We start from the raw sequence: 25,357 nt of genomic DNA on the forward strand, positions 1-25,357 counted from the left end.
TAGTCTTTGTTTTTCTGTGATATTCAGTTTCCTAATGTGTAAAACGTCTAGATTTGTCTTTGTGTGTCTCTCTTCATGGGAAGTTACCCACTACCCAAAATGTGAGTAGTAATTTTAATTTACAGATAGTAAAGATCATGATTATAAGAACTTGGCATATCATTTACCTGTTCCTCTTCTGATTAATAGAAACTCAAATCCATCAACCCAATCAGCTGTGTTTTATTTCAGCATTAAACTGAGCATAACAAAAAGTTTGGTCATCCTTGTGGTACTAACTCTCTTAATTCAGGGAGGTGCTTTGTCTGGCTCTTTCCAGCCAGCTGCTGGCAAGGGAACTGATTGGAAGTGTATTGTAGCTTCTGTGCAGCAGCATCTGCTTCTCTGGCCTGGCATGTTTCTGTGAATCTGGCGAGGGACTTTAGTTGTATTCCTGGCATATCCATCTGTATGTCTGGCTGGACTTATATTGCAGTCTATGTGTCTCACTGGCCGTGTCAGTGCGTCTGACTGGAGAGCCTCTTCATTTCCTTTCTGGGGGAAAACGGACGTACAAGGGGACATCTCGCCATCTTCCACAGTACAATCAAAGTTCCCATGATTGCTTCCGGTCCACCTTCACACAATTTTTTCATGGACGTTTTGGGTCCATGGCCATGAGGATGGAAATAATCATGTTTCTTTCCTGGCGAACAACAAAGACAACTTCTTTGATGTTTATTATTTGTTCCTTTTTTTAAACCTTTGTCTATAAAGACATTGGCAATAGAATGACCAAGACATGGCCTTCGTTGGAGGAACCAGATTTTCAAACAACACGGTTGCATCATTTTTAAATGGTCACATCCACTATGTTCAATATCAGTGAGAAGCATCCAGTTGTACCTCCTAGTACCCTAGAGGGAGAGGTGGTACAGGGTTCAAAATACTCTTTTTCTGTGTACATGCACTGGTGCATGGCACAAAATTACATACAGCAATTCTTTTTACCTGCACCAAAAATGTATTACTGCAGCATTTGGTGTATTTGTCCTTCTTTCTCGGTACTTCCGCCACCGTGCAAAAGTTTCCAAGTACGCGATTACAGCCAGAGTCCGATGTTTTCCGATCTAAAAAAATGACGTCACATTTGTGTGACGAAGGTTCACTGAGCTAAGTTTGCTGTGCTAAAAAAGTAAACACTGACAACATTTAATTAACAGTTTATTGGTATTTTTAACAATGTTTTATTGGTAGTAATGTGCTGTACAACATATTTTCTGCAGTTAGTTAGTTTGGAGTGAGATAATAAAATTGCTTCAGATTTTACCTGGTCGTAGTCAGGGTCATCCTGAACATTTCAGCAATCCTCTGAAGGAAAACAAACTTTTACCCAGAAGACTGCTGTTCGTGTCTCGTGTGAAACAAAGACAATGTTGAGTTATTTGACCTTAGTTTTCTTACGTTAATTCCTCACTTTAATAAGCAAGTTACTAACAAACATACTTATTTAACATAACAAACATTTATTTTAAACCAAACCACGATCTTTGCCTAAGCCTAACCAAGTACTTTTGTCGCCTTAAACCTAACCAAATAGTTTTGGTGCGTAAGTACACCTATGTAGGAAGTTTATTTTCAAAAGCGACTGTATGCATGTAACGAGCAGAAACTGTAACTTGCCTGTGAACACGGGAGTTTATTTTGAAAAGACGCTCTGCGTGTAATGAGCGGAAACAAAACATGCTGTCCCTGACACGTCCAAAACTGATGCGAGGTTGGTACCTAGAGTGTCATAGTTTGAAGCGTAGGGTCACTGACCAAGCGTCAATATTTGACGAGTTGGGAATGGAACATGTTTGTTTGAGCAGAAATCCATTTCGCTTCCAAACAATCCTATTATGGAAACGGTTTTATCAAATCAGGACTTCTTCTTAGTAGTTCTGGGCAAATCAAGTTTAAGAGAGGAACTACTCTTTGTGTATTTTTTACACTGTGCTACTGAGCTATGAACATTTATAACCCACCTCCAGCTAGAAAAGCGGTCCAGAGGTCCATGATTTCTTTTTGTCCGTTATTCAAGGCTCCAGTGTCAGATGTAAGGTATTGTATCCTAAGTTCAATAGCAGCAGGAAAGTCGGCGGGCAGCCCGCTGGGAAGTGACCTCACTCCAGAAGTGGTTTCGCTGCTGTTGATTGACGCTATCTCATCTTTACATCTTTTGGCCCCAACCCAGTGCAGGGGCTCAGCCAGAACTTGCATAACTCACTTTTACTGACAGACCCCAATGGGAGGATAGCCTCCATTGAATTACTGCAGCAACAAGAGGTTGAGCTGGGTGAGAGGAGAGCCGTTGGTCTTGTTAGAGTTGGGATTTGTTATGTTGCACATCAAAGGAGGGCATGGTCAGTTTAACTGAACATGTTGGGGTGTCAAGTAAGAAATCTATTCAGGGTTTGACACTAACTTTTTTTCCCCAAGGAGCACATGTGCTCTAGTTTGAAAAATTTAGGAGTGCATAAAGAATTTTAGGGGCACAATGAACATTTATCAAATGTGTTTTTCCTTAATAAAGGGATGCAAGGAGATATTCACTGCTTCAAAATGTATTTGTTTAATAATTATGCAAGTATTTATACTTTAAACTATATAAGATTCAAGGTTCATTTATTGCCATTGTACAGCACAAGGTTGCGCAATGAAATGCAGGTGTAGGCCCTTTATGTTTCACAAGAGGAACTGGAAACAAAACAAAAACAGTAGTGCATTCCTGTTGTGCATTTTTTTGAATTTGCGTCAGGAGGAATATAAAAAGCAACCTTTTTAAATTTAATCCTGTGAAAACATATTATCTTCTAGCCCCAGGGAGAGAGAAAGAGAGAGAGACAGACCGTGCGAGTACGGACAGAAAGTGTAGACGTGATTCAAAAACTTTCTTTGATAATAAAGTCCAATGTTACTGTACAATTCTCTGGTTTATCAGTGAAGCATTAGAACTACACAGAAGACTGAAGTCTCTACTAAGAGGCCCAAACAGAGTGACAGCTGACTCATATGAACGTTCCACACGGACATAAGCTGATGCAGAATCGTGACGAGTAAACGTTTGGATCTTTTATACTCCGTGCGGGTTTCTCCTCGCGGCAAACTAATATTCTCCCAAATTGTAGGGGGCAGTGTATCGAAAAATCACGTGTACAGCATGGTTCCTCTCCGCCCATCCGCGTCCGCTTCGTTAGAAAATGTTGAATTTGCATGGACTGGCAAATAACCTGCCACATGGGACCCCCTGCAAAGGGGCATGTCCGATGGTGTGACATTACTTTGTCCGTGCGGACACTCGTGACCCTCGCGGAGGTGTGAAACATAAATCTGGCATCACTTACATCTCTTGTATGAAATGTCTGTATACTCACCGGGCTGCTTTTGTATAAACTGTGATAGTTTGGTCATGAGCCATCACACTCTTTGCACTTCTCGTACTCAGAACTGAAGTTACATCCAACCACTACTATTTTTGAAGGGAGAGTTTGTTCATTTTTTCTCTCTCCGTCCCCTGCTGGGGCTCAGCCTTCCAGCTGCTGTCAATCAAACACGGACACACCACTCCAGTGGCTGAGAGGAAAAGTAGAATTTCTTTCTATTTTTCTTCCTTTGAATAATAAAAAAAAGTATACAATAAATTAAAAAAACATGTTGACATTAATTTTACCGCATTAAGGGATGACTAAACTGTGATTTCAGTGGGTCTTTAATCCTTGTAGAGGAATCTGGCCCAGGTTTACTGCTGCTGTCTTCCCGAGCCAAGGATGCTACATGCCGATGGTCAATAGTAGTGTCTGCAAAACAGGTGTTCGCAGTTCGCTGAAATAATAACTACAGGCAAATGGAGGATCAAATTACCTTTTTGGTACTAACTTCTGTCACGCCAGCAAAGACGGATTGGGTGAAGAGCATTTATATTCCATCTACAGTATGATACAGTAAGTATCATACTGTGGCTGGGCTCAAGAACTCCAGGCTCCACATTTTACATGAAGGCATTTTGCCATGGCATTTTTTGAAGAAAGCAGTCTGTGCCTGGTGTTTTCCGCTAGTAGGTCCCCTGGAAACTATTTTGAAAGATACGAAAAATTGCTCTGAAATAACCAATCATAATTTGATTTATCAGCTGCCAGGAGCGAGAGGAAAGTAACTGTGGGTGAGAAACAAAAAGGAAACACTGAGGTATTAAGCTGATGTGTGAAATTGATACGGGACCAGAGGAAAGCCAGATGTTTAATCCCTTTTGCTTGTTAGTTTGTGAGCCCATTGCCTAATTGATGGGGCTTGCTTGCACAAACATGTTGCTTAATAACTTGGCTAACATAAACACACATGAATGAAACTCAAATTAACCTGAATGTCAGTTTGAGATTATTAGCCAGAAGACCTTTTCTGACAAACTTCATTTTGTGGTTTTTATTACTTCTGTATTTTTCGTCCACATTTAAATCTCCTCCACGTTTTGGTACTTGTGTTTAGTTAGGCATTTGGATTCAGTTGTTTATTGCTGCTGGGCAAAGCGTTTCCTCATAGTCATCCCTATTTGATCAGCTCAGTCAAAACAGAAACAGGGTATTTGGCACCTGATTCTGATTTTCCACCAAACGGAACACATGCGTGGCAGGCGGCCAAGGACGGAGTTGCATAAAACCCTCCAAAAACAAAACAAAATGACACAATATATGAAAAAAGGAATCTGTAACTCATTTATGAGCTGCTGAATAACACACTTGCGGATGCCAGAGATCGGCAATGTTTTCCTCTTTAGCGGGAATTCTCTTTTCTCGACAACAATTGACACAGCTTTGTACCGACTTTTTTAATTGTTCCTGAACACAGATTCTGTTGTTACAGATTCTGTTGTCACTGTGGAGGTCAGTTGATGTCAACTATGAACTATCTGTATTTAATGCTGGTCCTACCATTTATTTTATATGCAGACAAATACTATATTGTGTTCTCACAGTGAATTCAATAGGCCTGCTCAACCACAGCAAACATAGGTTGCAAAAGTGGAAATTTTCTTTCTGGGTGGCTGTAAAGGGATGGAAGTCATCCGAAACAAATGCACTACTTAATCCTGTTAAGTAATATTTGCTAAAAACCAGGGCTGTTAATCGATTAAAATATTTTGATTAGATTGTCCAGAGTTAATTGCAAATTAATTGCACATTTTTTATCTGTTTAAAATGTACCTTAAAGGGAGATTTGTCAAGTATTTGATACTCTTGTCAACATGGGCAAATATGCTTTCTTAATGCAAATGTATGTATATATTTATTATTGGAAATCAATTAACAACACAAAACAATGATAAATATTGTCCAGAAACTCTCACAGGTGCTGTATTTAGCAAGCTAGTATGGCATGGTTGGTTATAGTTTCATATGATGCCAGTATATTCACTCTAGCTTCAAAACCGAGCCCGCTACAACCTAGAAATCGCAAGTGGCGTTAATGCATTAAAGAAATTAGTGGCTTTAAAACAGATTTGCTTTAATGCGTCAGTATGGCGTTAACTTTGACAGTGTTTTTTGTTGTTTAGCCACCCTCGCTGATGTAAATGAGGTGGAGAAAAAAATATTTATTACGACTCAACATCACCCAGAATGACCACACAGTTGAATCAACACCTCTCTAAAATTGTTTCAACAAAAATGTAACATTATAAATGTCATGATGCTAGGATTTATTACAGGCCTGTTGTATTAGACTGCAATAGTTTTAGCTAGGTGTACCTAATAAACTGAGTACATGTCAAGTAACAGTACTTAAGAAGGATAAACCACCCATGTACCAACTCTCTCCTTCTTTCCCTTTCTCGCTCTCATTCTCATTCAGTCTTTCTCCTCCTCATTCACTGTGAGATATTCATTCACAGGCTCTCCTTCTCACGCTGTCTCTCACACACACAAACATACAGCACGTGCACAGACACACCAGCCACTGGTTTGTTATGCACAAGAGGTCTGGTGACTCAGTGGGAGTCTTGTTCAGTGTTGGTGTCCCCAGCGTGTTGTGACACAGCACATGAGAACAGTGATATGATGTGATCCACGCACGGAGACACACCTCTCGTTTGTTCCTCTGCCAAAACCTTTTACATCTACCGTTTCCCTCCGATCTACGGTGATAAGGTGAAGGGAAAAGAACAGAAATTTTACAACAGACTTTCATTGCCCTCATCATCCAGAGTCGTTCATCCTTTTGTCCTTTTAGTCCATCTAAAGAGTCTAAAAGGTTAAAAAGAAATCCTAATATGCCTCATGTTCGCTCTGTGACCTAAACAGACTGATTATACCAATATTATGTTTCCAGTTAACTGATGGAGAGATACATCATACTGATGAAAACATCTGCTCACTCCTTCTTAGTAGAAGAGGCTTTAGCGACTTCTTAACAGCAGTTAAAGATGAGTTATTATTATGTTTCCCGACATCAAACGCCATCCCCTCAAATCTGCAATGATTCAATGGTCTAATGTGAAAAATCATAATTTCTGGAATGTAATAAAACTTCTTCCAGTTACAACAATTGGCCAATTTCTATTCTTTCCAAAAAATACTACTGTAGGAATTAGGTTATTATTACCTCCGCCAAGGCCGAAGGCGGTCATGTTTTCACCGGCATTGGTTTGTTGGTTTGTCTGTTAGCAGGATAACTCCAAAAGTCTGCGATGGATTTGAATGAAATTTTTTGGGGGTGTGGGGTGTGGCACAATGAACAATCCATTAGATTTTGGTGGCGATCCAGATCATGATCCGGCTTCGGGATTAGTTTTTTAATAACCCCGCTCAGCCTGTGCATTAACACCACAGACTTTAAGACATAAGCAGTGTAACTGATGACACGTTCATGACGCGTCATCAGTTACTGCCTCTCTCGGGCGGGGGGTCGAGAGAGGGGCGGGGGTGGGGGGGTAGATTCTGCGTTTTTTCACATTAAACTCTGTGAAATTACAGTTGAGTTCGACCAAAGGATCGGTACTCGGTATCGGCCGATACCCAAAACCAGGTAGCGCTAACGGTATTGGGACAGAAAAAGTTGGACCGGTGCATTCCTAGTTATTATCAATCATTAAAGCTTTCCAGGTTCCTTCTTCTTCTCCTCTTCTCTTTTTTCTTGTCGACTCAGACTTTAATCCTGATAAGAGCTGAAGAACTGAGAGGAAAAAGGTGCAGTATTGTGTAAAGAAATGGAACTCCGCTGCTCATTTACTTTTACTCCCCTTCCCAGCAAACGCCGCTTCCGTCTTTTATTTTGGTAGAGATTTGTGTATTAAGGAGTTCTGGATGACTTGCTGTGTATTATTCCACCCCAGGAGCTTTGAAGGTGCAAGGACTGGCTGCACGTAAGGTCACCACAGGATCTCCCCTTAATAGTTGCAAGCTGCTGGCTGAGGTTGGAGAGGCAGGGAGGAGAGGGTATATGGAGTATGCCTTTCTGAGGATTGCCTGTGCGCAAGACCCTTTTTGTAGGTGCCCCCCCCACCCCTCTAGTTTGGAAGGAATTCCTTTCTTGGATGCTGGAAGCAGTACGCAGAGGGCACCGATTATATAGTTATACGGCTTGGCCTCGCTAAAACAACTTATTCTAAATGTGCCTGTAGGTTTTTCTGTCTGTGTTGGTGGTGGGGTCTTGGGCTGAGATCCTTCCTATAGTCCCTCACCCCTGTTTACAACTCTGTCTGGCGCATGCAGGCTCAACACGTGACTTTCTATGTGTCACAGTTGATGTTTGTGTCAAAGCTGATGGACTGTGATAGCTACAGGTGACCACTTAACCTCTTAGTCTCTGTTGGTGATTCATGTAGACGAAGCCCTTTCAAAATAACAGCGCAAATGTAATTTTCTTCTCTGGGTTTTTGGGCTGTTACCAGATTTACATTTATTTCTATATAATCCACACAAATCAAATTTCTAACAGATAGATAGATAGAATAATATTTGTTTTTTTCTCAAATTTTCTGCCTTAACATGTTCTACGTCAAATATTCACATAACAGGATGCCAAAAGCGCATGCCAGCAACAGCTCTTTATTTTTTAAACGTCTGAGGGCAGCTAAATTGACTTTATTTCCTGTTGCCAAGGCTCTGCCAGGGCAGTTAAAGGGGAGGAAGGGGCCGAGCCACAGATAGGAGCAGGCGCCTGCACGTACAGTAGGAGGGTTTCTTGGTCGTGGCATTAAGAGCTCTTACCTTCTTACTTTCTCTCTTTTTGTCAAGTCGCTGCAATGCGATGGTTATCGCAAATCGTTGAATGAGCAGCAGCATGCCATAGCTCCCTTTATTCCTAACTTTTCTGTATCTATGTGTGGGGAGTAGGGGCTGAGAGTGGAGGGGGCAAAATGCATCTGAGAGGGAGGGGAAGGAAGTATAACGTGGAGGGACGAGCAGGGCAGTTACACACTGGGGGACACACACTCCCCACAGTTTGAGGGGTTTTGGACAACCCAGTCGGCAGAAAAAATGTTAGCATCGTGTGTTTCTGGAAACCACGGAATACACTGAATGTGGACGTTTCTGAACCAAAAACACATTTTATATAAGTCTCTTATGACGCTTGCAGAAACGCACAATGCAACATGGTTAACATTGTGAAACGATCATAGAATGATTTGTTAGGTTTAGGCAGCAAAACTACTTGGTTATGGTTAGAAAAAACATCATGGTTTGTGTTAGAATAGTAACACAACAACGTAGCACAACAACGTAACGTACCTTAAATAAATAACAACCGCCCTTAGCTCTTACGCAGCGTTACATAACAAGCATAACAACGTTACGTAACAACCCCAAAGTCAATGTTTACTTTTGGTTTGACACGGGACACAAACAGCAGTGTCCTGGGTGAAAATCCTGTGTTTGTTTGACCCATCCACCGCCTCTCCAACCTACCCTTTGTGGACTTTTCTAGCTTATTATACTCATTATTATACCACGTAACTTTCAATAACGGTCGCTCGATATACTGCGTCACTAGCTCTGCGCGTTGCTCATTGTAAAACGTCACTTGCTCTAGCCAAATGTAAAAACCATGGATATACAAAGAGAACTGGATACAGCATTGGAGGATGGCTCCCATTCAGAGAGAATGACGGTTGCTCAGTGGTGCATGAAGCCAAAAATGGCTCCACTGCCGAGTGATAAAACAGCCAGATCTCCCGGCGATCTTCCGCATCCATTGGGCCCACAGAGCATGGCGCAGTAGCGTTTCCTTTAACCCGTCTCCCAGCCCTCAGTCCAGCCTCGGTCTGGGGCTCATTTACATGAACGGAGGAAGGAAAATAACTCTGGATTCAGCTATTAGTGCATTTTACAACTTTTATTCAAGTGTTCATACTGGGAAGTTGATTTACCTAAAAAAAAAAAGTATCCTCTGATTTACAGACGTCTCTTTCCCAATGTAAGTCGATGGGAAAAAGTCTTTTTGGGCCGAATGGCATCACGTGACGGACACGGATGTTGTAATTCCACCGTTTGGCCACCATGAAAATTTGGTTCAAAGCCCGCTGCTCTTCCTGGGGGCTTGATTATACCCCGCAAATTTCAATAACGTTAGCTCGACAGGCGTCACTTGCTCTGCGCCAAATGCAAAAACTTCCACATTCAACCTATCCGTGGTTTGCAGAAACGTACAATGCCAACATTTTGTCCATGACGACCGGGCTGTTGTGGCTGTTTTGTTGATGCCAAGTGCTCACACCTATTTTGCCAAACTCATTTATGTGTTCTTTTACTCTTTTCCGTCCTAAACATATCCATTAAAACTCTCTTTTCTTGCTGTGTTTCTTCTGTTGCTCTCATTCAGACATCTGTTCAAATGTTATATACATTTTAGATGGATAAATGTATATTGATTTATATGAAAAAGTCCCTTAGAAAAAACAATGTTATACTGCATTCCCTAAAATGTTTCCTAATATATTTTGAAGACTGGCAAAAAGTTCTAATTCAATCTAACAACAACTGTTACTTGCTAATGAAGAGTGTGTTATGCATCCCTCGATCAGCCAGATCCCCTTTCCCCATGGCCTGTGCTCCTTACACACCTTCTTCCCTTTAAGCACAGGCTGACACGCACATACTGCACACACATAAATGAGAGGAACTCTGTGTTATTTTGACCTGTTCCTGAGATGGAAGGATGGGGCTCTGACAAGGTCTGCGTTCTTCAGAAGGGCTTTCATGTTGCTGTTAGTGGGTGTCCTCCCCCAGCCCTCCTCCAAGCCCTGGGACACGGGGCAGCGTGAGGGCCCCCAGGCCCACAAGGCCAGCCAGTCCCATTTCCCAGCCACCCTGAGAGAACCCTCAAGTCAGGGCCAGATGTGGCAGCTGGCCCAGCCACCCTGGAGGTCAAGGTCAAAGGAAACCATGTCAAATTTGCCACCCACCATCATTCTCTAGATAGAGAGATAAACAGAAGTGGCCTTGGAGGGGAAGAGAGGTGTAGTGGGAGGGGTAATGGGGATGTGAGCTGCAAGAGAGAGGAGTAATAAAGTGAGGGGAAAGACTCTAAAGGTGAAAGTGTGAAACTGAGAGATAGTGTAATTAAACCGAGAGAGAGTCAGGTGGGAGCGAGGAACCCCGTGTTCTCAGCTTCAAAATGCCACAGAGGAAACTCTGTTCATGCGGTTGACAGCTGTTTCTGAAGTGTGTCCGGCCCTCGGCTTGTAAAGTCGTCACATGTAGGCCTCATTTTCTCAGAGGAGTCCGGGCACTGCCCACCTGGCCCTCACATTAGGAACACCCCCGCCACCCCCCCCCACCCCACCCACACACAAACAACTTATTTTATACCCCATTTCAAAGGGGAGCCTGCGTCACTACTCCTCAGTGACTAGCATGCTCCCCCATGTCATTCCACAGACCTGCTGTCAACAAATCTTCAACTCTCACAAACTATTGGTGGTGTTTCCTGTGTTGCATTTACCACCAACTATAACATTTTACGTTCACTTTACACCGCTATCCAAAGCAAAAGGTCACTAATTTCATGACGTACTTTGAGCAACACTAAAAGAAAGTGTTAAGTTGCAACGAGAGCCCATTACTTTATTATTTAAAAATAAATCTTAGAACATCTGATATTAGATTAAAGATTTAGAGAAACTTATCGATTCATAATCAGCAGTTCATCCTTCATTTTCTACACATTTCTCTCGTCACTTTTTATTATTGGAAGATTTTTAAGCTGAGGAACTTATGGTAGTCAGAATTTCCTTGTAGTGAGTAACGCACAACAACCTTAAGAGGCTGTGCCCACCAAAGCGTTTTTTCCTGAGGCCAACGTATTTTTTTAAGGCTTTGCAACGGGAGCGCCGTGTACAGTATATCCGCTATGGTAAAAACGGCAGCAGTGTGACGAAGCGCTGAGCATCTTTTCTGCGTCGAACACTGCACGTTTGCTGTTTTCTTCAGGTCGCCGAGAGTTGAAATTTTGTTTAACTTTGAGTAAAACGCAACGCTCGTCACTGTCACTTTTTTTACCCAGCTGTCCAATCACAGTGGAGGAGGGGCGGGACAAATAGCCTCCAACAAAATGTGATCAAATGTGTTTATTATTATGTTGTGGTCATATTGCGTATGTCATGTTATTGTTTTTACTGTTGACTTCATGGTATCCTCTTGTCTGGAACAGTGGACCAAACACATTTCCCCGTGTGGTATAGTAAATTTGATCTGAATCTGTATCTGAACTGAACGACCCTACTTGCCGAGCTGTTTCCTCGCCCACAAAATCTCATAAACCCACATAGACCGGCAGGTCGGTCCTCTCTCCCTACGTGTGTTCCTGTATGGAACACACTGGGCTTTCAACTTACTCCATTGTAAACCCATCCACGTCATTATTAGACGCTCAGAGCAACTGATAGTATAGAAGTAGTAATAGTAGTATAAAGAGCAAGATAGTCAGCATAGGGCGAGGTTCACCAGGAAGGGGAGGTTCAATGGGTCAAACAAACAGGATTTTCACCCAGGAGACCACTGTTGGTGTTCCATACGAAACCAAGTCAACGTAGATTTATTTTAACTTAGTTTTGTTCCGTAACTTCTGTACTTTATGAACGCCAGTTACGTAAGACGCATATTTATTTTATGTAACAAACGTACTTATTTTAACCCCAACCACGATCTTTTCCTAAGCTTAACCAAAGCCCAGGAAGATCACCAGGCTTTGAAGACAACTTTTGTTGTGGCCGACTTCCATGTCCGACACGTGATACCATTTAGCCCAAAAATACTTTCTCCCATATACTTACATTGGGAAAGAGATGTCTGTAAATTAGCAGATTCTTTTTTTTTTTTTAGGTATATCAACTACCTAATAAGAACACTTGAATAGCCCTTATTTAAATCATTAGGTCCTAAAAGTTGTAAAATCCACGATAGCCAAATCCAGAGTTATTTCCCTATAGGCATAATGAACTGCCGTTCATGTGAGCGAGCCAAGAACGAGAGGCTGGGAGATGGGGTTAAGGAAACGCTAGTGCGCTTCCTCTATGGGCACATGGATGCAGAAGCAGCGTGGAAGATCTGAGTAATTTTATACTCGGCAGACGAGCCGTTTTGGCTCCATACGAATGAATGGGGCCCCGCCTCCAGCGCTGTATCCAGTTCTCTTGATACATCCATGAGCCTAAGTACTTTTGTTGCCTAAACCTAACCAAGTAGTTTTGTTGCGTAAGTAAATTTACGTTGGAAGTTTATTTTGAAAAGAGACTATGCATGTAACAAGGGGAAACTGTGTTTTCTGTGAACACGGAAGTTTATTTTGAAAAGATGTACGTAACAAGCAGAAACTGACACGCCATCCATGACACGTCCAAAGCTGACACTAGAGGGGTACCTAGAGCATCTGAAGTCTAGGGCCACTGACCAAGCGGAGGTATTTGACGAGTTGGGAGTGAGTTTCCATTGATATTTAGCATAACAAGATGAATTTGGATTTGCATGTTTAGTCCAGTGGGCAACTTTTTGCAAAAAGAAGTCTGATTGTATAGAAGTCTATGAGAAAATGAGCCTACTTCTCACTTGATTTATTATCTCAGTAAACATTGTAAACATGAGTTTATTGTCTCAATCTCTAGTTTCAAGTCTTCTTCAATACAACACAATGTTCATTTAGTAATTATTATAAATTATGGTCCCATTTAGAGTCAAATAGACCATAAAGCAGGTTATGATTTGGGGCGTGCCTACCTTGTGATTGGCAGTTGCTACCACGGCGATGTCCGGTCTGGGAGTTGTAGTCTTACAACTTTATAATAACCAAGTTAGCAACGGCCAAAAACCAAGATGGCGACAGCCAAAATGCCAAACTCAAGGCTTCAAAACCGCAGTCCACAAACCAACAGGTGACGTCACGGTGACTATGCGCACTTTTTATATACAGTCTAAGGTTTAGTCAGTCACTTGGGAAGTGAGTCAGCTTCAAAGTCCCAAACTTTGATGTTGATGGTGTGCAATATAATGGACACTATGGATGCATCTTTTAGTGGATGGGAAATTCTCATTTCTTTCTCATTCTCATGCTAATGCATTTAGTAATTACCTGACTAACCCTCCCAGATAGGACTTGCTCAGGATCCAATTTGTTTGATGGCATTACAGTAGTAGTCTGGGTAATTATACAACAGCTTCTCCATATTCAGATAATGGCCTTGTGACCCTCCCCCTGGAAACGACTCCTCCCATAGCAGCCAGACAGCTTCCACTAATAACATCCAGCTAATAGCTGTGTTTGGCTTGAGGCCGGCTGTCAAGTATCTGTGTTGGTTACAGGAGCCAGTATTGTTGTTACATTTACATTGTATACAGAGATCCATTGTGCAGAGAAAAAAAAGGCAATACCACTCAGCCCTAACGAGAAAAAAGCGACACCCCAGGCCCCCACAGATTGATCTGATAAGCCACCAGGACACAAATGCAGACATGCCCTTGGTGTGCTGCCTTGCCTTCCATGACTTGGACCACATGTGTTCCTTGTTTGGCCTGGACACGTTTTGTGTACCCAAACAGCTGAAACAGGCCCCCCGAGAGGCAAGCAGACAAGGCAGCAGCAGCTGGTGCTGGTGACGCATTGCCAACGTTATCGAGTGACGTCAAACGCCCGGGGGCAACGGCCAGTGATCTTCCGGTGCTATTCTCACCTACAGTGTTTCACTTTGACATGAGACTATCAAAGAAACTGGGATATCAATTTCTCTGATATCCTGAGATTGTGATATATTATTATGGGTCTTATGAATGCCAAATGCACCAAAATGTGTCCTACAAGTAAACTCACGGTCTTCAGGGGGGAAAAAAAATAATATTTTTTTATAATGTTCTTGTCAAATACTTGTATGACAAGAACTGCAAGAATTAGCACTGAGTTTAGGTACACTGTGTACACAGAGTTTGTGTACCCATTACAAGATGAGACAAATGGCCTAATGTGAACCACGCTGATTCAATTTCAAACCTGTTTGATATTTGCAAAAATCTGGTCTACATCAACTACGAGGAGAGAGAAAGTGAGTGAGCTAGCTTGTGCATCTGTGCGGGTGGATCTGACAAAGAGAGAGATGGAGGAAGCCAGGTGATGTGCATGTCCACTGGAAATATATTGTAATAACTAGGGCTGTCAATCGATTATAATATTTGATCGCGATTAATCACATAGTTAATTACAATTAATCGCAAATTAATTGCACATTTTTTATCTGTTCAAAATGTACCTTAAAGGGAGATTTGTCAAGTATTTAATGCTCTTATTAACATGGGAGTGGGCAATGGTGCTTGCTCTATACAAATGTATGTATATATTTGTTATTGAAAATCAATTAACAACACAAAACAATGACAACTATTGTCCAGAAACTCTCACAGGTACTGCATTTAGCATAAAAAATATACTCAAATCATAACATGGCAAACTGCAGCCCAACAGGCAACAACAACCCAAAACTGCATGTGATTATCATAAAGTGGGCATGTCTGTAAAGGGGAGACTCGTGGGTACCCATAGAACCCATTTTCATTCACATATCTTGAGGTCAGAGGTCAAGGGACCCCTTCAGAAAATGACCGTGACAGTTTTTCCACGTCAAAATTTAGCGCAAGTTTGGAGCGTTATTTAGCCTCCTTCTAGTAGCTAGTATGACATAGTTGGTACCGATGGATTTCTTGTTTTTTTTTCTAGTTTCCTATGATACCAGTATCTTCACTTTAGCTTTAAAACTGAGCCCGCTACAACCTCCGAAAGATGGATTGTGTTAATGCAGTGGCGTTAAAACGGATTTGTTTTATCGTGTTAACTTTGACAGCCCTAATAATAACAGATATAGTAAAACAGAAAGATTCAGTATAAGTTACATTAAAAAAATATCAATTCATACTTCTTTTTTTTTTTATTTTGATCTCATGGCAGTTTGCTTCCATTTAAACTAATCGAACGGTGGCACCGTTACATCAATTGGGGAATTTATAGATTTTATGAGACTGTCGTCCCAAGAAAAATGTGCCTAAAAATTACTTTTTTTTTGTTCATGTGACTAAGGCCTCCAGTGGTAGTAATTATGACTGGAGCAAAGGAAGAAGTCAAGTGACATTAATATAGAGTGACAAAATCCACAGAGGGAGGAAGTCGGGGTAGATGGGTGGGTCAACAACACATCGGACTAACGAGGGAGACCGCTGTTCATTATCCATTTCCAGCGTTTTTTCATTTTTTTTTTAAATCATCACCTCAAGCTATCCTTAACCATGTGACTATTGTTGTAACCATGGCGACAAAGGTCCCTAACCTTACCGAAAGTGGTGATTTTAACCTAAACCATGATCTCTCCTTAATCCCAACCACGTTGTTTTTGTCCTTAAACATAGCTAAACCTTAACCAAAGCAGTCTATGATCAGAAAATGATTTCATGTATGATGAATGTGAGTATCTTTTTCTCTTCCACCCCAGGTGATTCCATTCCCCATGTCCTGCGACATACGGGATGAGTGCTCCTGTCGGGATCTGAACGCTATAGAGAACAGGAAGGATGAACACGTCCATTCCCTGGGGTGACCAACCTGAGCGGGGGACCTCTGTTCAACGTCCCGGGACCCTTGCTCCGACACAACACAGCCAGAGCGGCCGAGGCAGACCCCCTCCTCCTTCATCCTCCTCTCGGCCTCCAATTTCCTGCACATGCTGCTTAACGGGCATACCTCTCCATCCATACTGCAACCCCAACCAGCTGAAATGCCTCCGCCTCCACATCACAGAAAGATCTAGACTAGAGGATGGGACTCATGAGACTCCACAGAAAACGTCATTTGTCAGCTAAAAAGGAAAGTAACCCTGCAATATCATCATTTAAAAAAAAAAAAACAACATATATAGCAAAGAGAAAAAAAAATACATGAAACAGACATTTTTTTTTTGTTTGAAAGAAGAAAACAAAACAAAAACATAACCAAGCCTAGGTAGCATGCCCTTTTGTTCAGTTTTGTGCTGGCTTCAGTGTCTATTTTAGTGACCTTGCTCTACAATCACATGATTGAACCAAAGGTAAATCAAAAATGTGCAAGTGGGGGATCGTGTTGATGTTGGCTCTGTGTTATTGCAAATATGAAGGAAATCAAAATCAAAATATTAAAAAATATAATCCTCAGACACTTTGAAGGCATGTCGGACACCTTTTCAGAGGGGCTAGAAGTTTGTGCTTATAATCATTCCTGGTTTCAAACTGGTCAGACATTCTGTATCTCTACGTCCTTTTACAGTAAAGTGTGTTCTTCATAGGCACATCAGAGGTTATTCCTAGCTTGGTGGGGAATGTGACAGCCATATTGTTTCAAGTTTCAAGCCACAGATTCAACACAAAAGCCAAAATCAAATGCACACAAAAAAAGTCGACTAATTGTTGACAAAACCACACACATAATTTCCTAAGACAATTTTATACTTAGAGCAAAATCCTGAATGCCTAATTAAAAACATTTTTAGCATGGCTTCTGCTACTGTGTTTGCTGCTAACTTGCCATCTTCACATCATGATATCTAATAGGGTTAGACGGCTCCGTCTTGCCTTGCTGCTTACAGTACCTCTTTAAAGCATTCATCCACACTCGCATGTTAGTCCGTAATACTTTCAGAGATGTTGACAACACCAGATATGAAATGCACTACGAACTTTAAAAAAACCAAGAACCTCACTTGTCATTCCCGTTTTATCCCGACTGCCCAAGAAAAAAAAAAAATACTACGTACATTGACCACGACTTAAAGAATGTCATCGTTAACACCTCACTTTGGGTTGGGGCGATTTTACTTTCAGTTTGAACTCCTCCCTCACGGCGCTTGGTCCGAATTTTGATACCTCAAGCGCTGACGTTTAAACTGAAAATAAAATGATCCCAGCCCTCTTCAGAATGTAGTCAATGCTTTGTCAGGAGTCTGTGGCTTTTTTTTGATCGCACAGTACTGCACAGCACAGTCACACGAGAGTACAGAAATAAAAGGGCTGGATATAGGCCATGGCTCTTAGTGAGAGTATAGGTGGAAGGAGACCACATCTGACACACAAATGCATACACACATATCTCTCCCTTCCCAGTAGTATTGGACTCTCAGCTACTGGAGCTCTGCAGGCGACAATGTTAAACATGAAAATGACATTTGGATGTATATGTCAACACAGCATTTGCAGTCACAATATTGATCAAAGGTCCCTATGATGATTCTCTGCTGGGTCTTGTGTTTAGGTAATTAATTTAACCGTTTGTCTCTGCAGTAAAAAAAAGTGCACTTGGTTGTTCCGATCAGCACTTTTCAGTATTGTGAACTCGGGTGTCCGTCCCCACCAATTAACTTCTTTAGATTATACGGCTGCTACGATAGCTTTGTATTTTGTTATTCTTCATTCCAGACACATAGTTTTTTCTCATGCACATTTGATAATGAAGGCTGCTTGGCATATTGGTCCAAAAAAATTGTGCTGCTCTTCTTCGGCTGGTAACCAATAGTCGTGGCATGATTATGACTTTTTCATTTCATTTGAGCCGATGGCACAGTCCCTCTGACTCATATTAGGCTGCTATAGCATTCCAGATCATCCTCATGAATCATCGTACACAAGTGGCAACGTAAGACCAATTTCATGTCGTTTTAAAAAACCAACGTCATGCAGAAAAAAAGCGAGAAGGTATTATTTTCCACCAAATACAAAGAGAAAAAAAATATCATGTAAATATTACTATATGTTCTTGATGGACAGGAGCGTTGAAAAATGTTTTGTTTTTGTTTTCCATGTATTTCTTTTTTTTTTTTTTACAAAATGTCATATTTAATCAGTGTTTGTATTATTGACCTCAGTTACTGCACTTTTTTTTTTTAGTTTCCATGTAAGAAGAAAAAAAAAGTATATCTTTCGAAAAATGTTTAGAAGCTGCTATCGTCAGAATGGTGATCTGAAACAAACTGTATGTTATGATATTCGGTCGTTTGACTCCCTGTGTTGCTATTAGCTTTCCTGTCATTAGTGTTTTATTTGTATTTGGCCATAGATGCTCCTCTCACCTATAACTGACTTTGCATTAGAGGTTATCAATGAAGTAGGGAGGTATTGTCACTATGAACCATGTATCCATCCATCCGTCATCCATCATCCATCCATGCCCCAAATCCTCCCCTCCTCCCCCCCCAAAAAAATAGCGTACACATCGACACATAATGTTTAGAAGTGTATTTAAGGTCTAGCTAGACTGCAAATTAGTTTGTCTTTTTGTTCTGATGTGTGCATAATACATCATCTTAGGTTTAAGGTTGTACATTTTGGCAGAGAAAACCAAGATATGTCGAAAGGGGAAGGAAACGCTTAAATGAAGGAATTCCCATTAAAAGGGACTCTTGAGAGACTTTGTAACTTTTATGAAATATGAAACTTTGTAAGGATGTTGTAAAAGGCTACATCATCTGCAAAGATTGCATTTAACACTTTATATGAAAACATATATAGCCCTGGTTAAAAAAAAAAAAAAAAGACTTGTATTATGTTGATATTATCAAAATTATATGTAATATTAGTACTCCAGATACTGCTGCTTTACATAGAAACTGTTACCGGTGAGGAGAGACTGACCTGCGATCACTACACTATGCCAATGACATGCAGTACTGTGGTTCATCATCTGCCATCGAGGTCACTGGAAAACCGTTCTAGCCGTTTGAATGGATGAATCCGAAATCTGTCATTGGATCTTTCCTTTCATTCTATAATAACATAACCTGTCGTTGCTTCCGAGTACTTTGACTAACTTCGAAATATCCTCCTCAACGATTACTTGTACCATTAGTCAATGTCTGGATACCAAAACAACTGATCGTTATTACTATCAGAAAGGCTACAGAATGTGACCTGCATGTCAACTTGAAAAAAATGATATCCTTAATATTGGAGAAGGTACCCATAAGCCATAGCTAACCAAGATATTCATGGAAGGAAGTATAAGATTACGCATTGGATGAGGACATCACCTCTCTACTGTAGTCATCACAGGATCCCTTGCTGTACCTCATGCCTGTAATGTTTGCTGCTTCTATATTTTTGGTATTTTAGTGACATTTTTGCGTCTCATAACAATGGTGTAAATAGTAGAACTATTTATTGAGAGTGTTATACTTTTTTAAGTTATATTTAATGTCCATGTAAGTTATTTTTTACATTGTTCTTATAAACAAAAAAAACATTATCGGTTTGTGAGTCAAAACTGTCATTTTGTCTCTGTCATGGCGCTCGGTTGTGATCGTCGCTGTCAAGCGTTGATCAGCAACAATTCAGGCCCACAAGAACTTGTCTCATTGGTCATTAAGTGTAGATGGACACTGCTTGCGTCCAATGAGGATTCAACACATGTTCAAATGTTATTTTTTCTCCTTTAAAAACCAGAATGTAAAGTTTTTTTTTGCTTTTTTTTTTTTTTTAAATGCACACATTAGCCATACGTACAACAAGTTGTGAAAAGAGAACCAAGTATAAAATGGTCAAATACATAAATCCATAATATAGCAAATGGTGTTTTTTGGAGAGACCAGTGTAAAGGCACAATGGATATAAATGTACACAGCCAGCTGAGGACAGGAGAAGTGGCGAAAAGAGAGGGATCAAAAAAATGAAGGAGTGGAGGTCAGAAGGCAGCCGACGGTGCCCCAGATAGAGTGCTCTTGGATGGCGGAAAAGTAGAAGGTGGGCAGGGAGAGAGGTAGGGATGGGTGGGCTGCTTTTCCTGGCCTGTCGAGCTATTTGTCCAGGTGTGAAAATGTGTACTCACAGAGGCTGCCCCTGGGCCAGGGGTGGCCGGCGCTGACTGGCAACAAGCCGAGGCCAATGAGTCAGAGTTCCTCCTGGGGGTGGCAGCCATCCCTTTCTGGGACTCCCACCGCCCCCCCTCCCTCGCCCCTCCGCCTCCCCACTCCTCGACACACTGCCTCATCTGTCACTGTCAGGTATGCCTGCGCGGGGCTGCCAGGGTCAAGCTGGCCCTGTGAAAATGAGAGAGGATGTTTGCCCAGCTTACCGAGCCTTTTGAAGTTAGGCTGAAGGAACACAGTTTTCCTCACTCAGAGCCTATGCTTATCACATAATACGATTTGTATAGCAGTCGTTTTTTGACAGGCTTTGATACCTCTCCACATTTTTCCACCAACAGTCGCTCCTTTGTTTCTAATTTAACACCTGGTTGTTGTATTGCTCGTCTAAAAATGGCAGAAGCTTTGTGTCTAACTCATTACAAAGCGACGGGGAGTGCAAGAAAGAGTGTCTGAAGCCCTAATATTTTCGCTCAGATCGTTGTGGAGAAAAAATACTGATGTGCCATCTTGTTGTAAGACATTTTCTTTGTGTATTGTAACACATGAAGTACCTCTCACAGGCCTCTGGTTATAGAATGGTCCACTTATGTCTGTTTCCTAAATCCCTCAATACATAAAAAAGGTGAATTGTCCTTTTTTCTAAGTGGGAAAATACAAAAAAAGTGTATTTACATATTACGTGGATATCTAGTGGTATTACGATGTTTCGTACCCGATTGCTCAACAAATATATTTTAAGATGTAAATAATAATATTATATGATGATTGTATTTGCAAACCATGTACTAACTGTTTGGGAGTAGCTCTTGGATTGATTTTTATCATAACTATTATACAAAGAGATGAACCGTGAATATGTTGTGCATTGTGTCAAAGTATCACCTGCAAGACAGAAAAAAAAGGAAAAAAAAAAAAAGACCTGTGATGCTTTACCACACCACTCGCTGTCAGCATTTATTTGTTCCAGAATGGCTTAGTACAAGCACTGTTGTCACTTGTCTAAACCATGAATTTATCCATTGAGTCATGAGTTATTTATTTGTTGTCAAGATGAATAAAATCATAATGGTCATTCCTGCGTCTTAGGAGTCTGTTGGAATTGATCCTCATAATCAAACTTGACTTTGTTACGCGTTGAGAAGTTACTTTTCAAATTTTGTCTGCAAACGGCTTTCATTTTTTTCTCCTCACTCCATACTGTATATTGTCGAGTCTTATCCCAATGCCTTTGTGTTTGCTGAGAGTTTCACCAACACTGTAAAGGTAGCCATCAGACTCAGTAGTCCCTCCCTCCCTCTGATGGCCTCCTCTCTCTTTGGTTCTTACACAGTATGCACTTTTTCAGGCACATATACAACAGATTGGACTTTTATGTTTCAGTCGATGTTTTCTCTCTGTTTTCACAGTTGCAATTATATATATTTTTGGTGCTCTGGTACATGGCAAAACATGTCTGATGTGTACTATATTTTCATAAGGAAGAGTCATAAAGATGAGTATCATGTTCATTTTGCTGTCATTTATTGTGTAGAAATAAAACACTGGTTAAAGTGAACATAACGCTTGAGGAGTGTCGTCAATTCTTTGATTGTTTTGTTTTTTTTGCCGCCGCAAAAGTGTGTCCAGGTTCATTTTGGTTATGTTGTATTTTTTTTTAACTCTTGTGTGCCTCTGAAGATCTTTCTTCTGGAAGATCCATAGTGAGCCCCTTTCAAAAATCCCAAAAAGCGCTGAGGTGGTTTCAAAAGAAGAGCTCATTCTTTAAGCCGTCATTGATACATTGGCATCAAAATGTGAGTGCTGTTCCTGGCACACCAGTGACGTTAATGGCCTAATTTGTGAGAATGAACATCAAGCTACTGATTTTTTAAAGTGCAGTTAATGTTGCATGACTGGAAAGAAACTGGATCTGAGCTTAAAGGAATAGTTTGTTGAGGGAGATGGAAAAAGAAAATGCTTCCCAGCAGCTCACATGCAGAGAGGCATAGCCACCTTCAGTTAATGATATAAATTAGAGTAATTCATAGGGGATGGCTGTCTGTTAGTTCAGTGACTGATTTCCCCCCGTTTCCAGCTCAATGTAAATATTTTTCAGCTGGATCATGTGGTAAATTGGGTAAAAACCTGGGAAATAACACCATTGCACTGCATTCTACAATTGCTAGGCAAAAAAAATCTGATTACAGTTATTTTCATCTGAGTCTCATTTTGCCATCAAGCTAACTAATTCTGATCCAAATATTGCGGTGATATTGTGCAACTTCGCTGTAGTGGTTTGTAGCCTGGGAGCTTCTCTCCGCTGAGGTCTTGCGTCAGTTCAGGCAGGACATATGAATCGTGTGCACAACATCAGCTGTCCAAAACCATGCCATATTCAGTTTGACCTCTTAACAACACAGGTCATTGAGGTCAACACCACATTATTCGTTTTAATGCTGCTAATTTCTTTCTAATGCATTAGCATGGTCAGTTTTAAAGCTAAAGTGAAGATAGTAGTATCATATGAAACTAGAAAACCTGAGGAATCCATTGTAACCAGTCATGTCATACTAGCCAGTCGCGAAGGAGGCTAAATAACGCTCCAATCGTACACAACATTTTGGTGAGGAAAAACTTGCATGGCCATTTTCAAAGGGGTCCCTTGACCTCTGACCTCAAGATATGTGAATGAAAATGGGTTCTATGGGTACCCACGAGTCTCCCCTTTACAGACATGCCCACTTTATGATCATCACATGCAGTTTGGGGGCAAGTCATAGTGAAGTCACACTGACACACTGACAGCTGTTGTTGCCTGTTGGGCTGCAGTTTGCCATGTTATGATTTGAGCATATTTTTTATGCTAACCTGTGAGGGTTTCTGGACAATATTTGTCATTGTTTTGTGTTGTTAATTGATTTCCAGCAATAAATATATATATACATTTGCATAAAGCAAGCGTATTTGTCCACTCCCATGTTGATAAGAGTATTAAATACTTGACAAATCTCCCTTTAAAGGTACATTTTGAACAGATAAATAATGTGTGATTAATTTACAATTAATCACGATTAACGATGGACAATCATGCGATTAATTGCAATTCAAATATTTTAATCAATTGACACCCCTAATATATATATATATATATATATATATATTTATTACACGCCGTTGTTAAATATTCGATTCTGATTGGTTAATCACGGCGTTCTGTTCTATGTATAACAGACCGTTGCTAAGGGCGCAGCTCCGAAGTCGGACTCTGGTGGACCGTTTTTGTGTCAAATTATTGATTTCTTAAGTAAGTAGCCGTGTAATAAGCGAGAAAAAGTACAGATAGCGTGTCATTGTTGTGAAATAAACCCCTTCAGGGCAATGAAAAACCATATATATATATATACACTCACCGGCCACTTTATTAGGCACACCTGTTCAATTGCTTGTTAACACAAATAGCTAATCAGCCAATCACATGGCAGCAACTCAATGCATTTAGGCATCTAGAGGTGGTGAAGACGACTTGCTGAAGTTAAACCGAGCCTCAGAATGGGGAAGAAAGGGGATTTAAGTGACTTTGAACGTGGCATGGTTGTTGGTGCCAGATGGGCTGGTTTGAGTATTTAAAAAACTGCTGATCTACTGGGATTTTCACACACAACCATCTCTAGGGTTTACAGAGAATGGTCCTAAAAAGAGAAAATATCCAGTGAGCGGCAGTTGTGTGGACGAAAATGCCTTGTTGATGTCAGAGGTCAGAGGAGAATGGGCAGAGTGGTTCGAGACGATAGAAAGGCAACAGTTACTCAAATAACCACTCGTTACAACCGAGGTATGCAGAATACCATCTCTGAACGCACAACACGTCGAAACTTGAAGCAGATGGGCTACAGCAGAAGAAGACAACCCCCCGGTACTAGCAAGGTGTACCTAATAAAGTGGCCGGTGAGTGTATAGTCAATGGCCGGTGAGGTGGCTGTCAATCGATTGAAATATTTGTGTGTGCGTGCGCTGCAGTTCATTGATTTTGAAGTGATGAACACAGAAGGGTTTTGGATGTGGGTTTTCCAACATGTGTTAACACTTTTAAATTGAGGCAACAACATCCCGTTTTTCGGTTTCTTCTGATAGGACATGAACACACCACAAAACGAGCAGTCAAGATTAAACAAGGGGAGTGTGGGAGTATCTGGTACCAAAGTCTCAAATGGGCCATCAACTAACACACTGTGACAACTATTCAGTAGGCCAGTTTAAGATGTCCAATAGCAGTGTGAGTGGGTGGGTCCGCACCATTACCACGCTGGCGTACAGTCGGCACGCCATTTACGCATACCTCGATCACATGACTGATACAAACACAACAGGGTAAATCTTGATGCCAAGCAACAATGCAATCTGAAATTGATGAATGAAGTGGGTATTGTACAGCAGAGCAGCCAGCAGGTGATTGGTCAGTGGATATTAAAAAACAAAAAATTTGTGGTTATTTGATTTTCATTTTAAAATACAAATATTTATATTGAACTATAGATGTTTTTCTTTATCTTGGTCAAAAAGGGATGAACTAAACTTAAAAAAAACGGGTTCATTGTCATTTTCTATTTCTAAAAACAAAAAATAAAATCACTAGCAGACAGAAACCGGAAGTTGCCATTTACAAAGTAAGAGCGTATGAGGACGGTGCTGAGTATGAGAGAAAAAGAAACACGGTGCTGCTGTGTAGCTGAAGGTGATGGACATGGATCAGTACTTAGTTTTTTGAAACGATAAAAGAGTGTTTCTGAGGGAAGAAGACATGTCACGGCACCGTCCTCATACGTGCTCTTACTTTGTAAATGGCAACTTCCGGTCGTAGAATATGAAAAAACGGGGCGTTTTTTCGTCTCTGTCTTCTAGTGATTTTATTTTTTGTTTTTAGAAATAGAAAATGAAAAACAACCCGTTTTTTTAAGTTTAGTTCATCCCTTTTTGACCCTGATGAAGAAAAACGTTTCGTATTTCAATATT

The 25,357-nt window shown here is 40.9% G+C and overlaps 1 protein-coding gene across 1 annotated transcript in view; it reads left to right on the top strand.

Moving 5' to 3' along the window:
* The window catches only part of pappaa (pregnancy-associated plasma protein A, pappalysin 1a), a 119,545-nt gene extending 97,617 nt beyond the window's left edge, over positions 1–21,928 (top strand). The window contains exon 22 of the mRNA XM_037753132.1: positions 15,977–21,928. Coding sequence (XP_037609060.1) covers positions 15,977–16,081 — 105 coding nt within the window. The 3' untranslated portion in view covers positions 16,082–21,928. The remainder of the gene's footprint in view (positions 1–15,976) is intronic.
* Positions 21,929–25,357: the final 3,429 nt, after the last annotated feature.

Source organism: Sebastes umbrosus, chromosome 19 (assembly GCF_015220745.1).
Source record: "Sebastes umbrosus isolate fSebUmb1 chromosome 19, fSebUmb1.pri, whole genome shotgun sequence".
Taxonomy (NCBI): Eukaryota; Metazoa; Chordata; class Actinopteri; order Perciformes; family Sebastidae; genus Sebastes; species Sebastes umbrosus.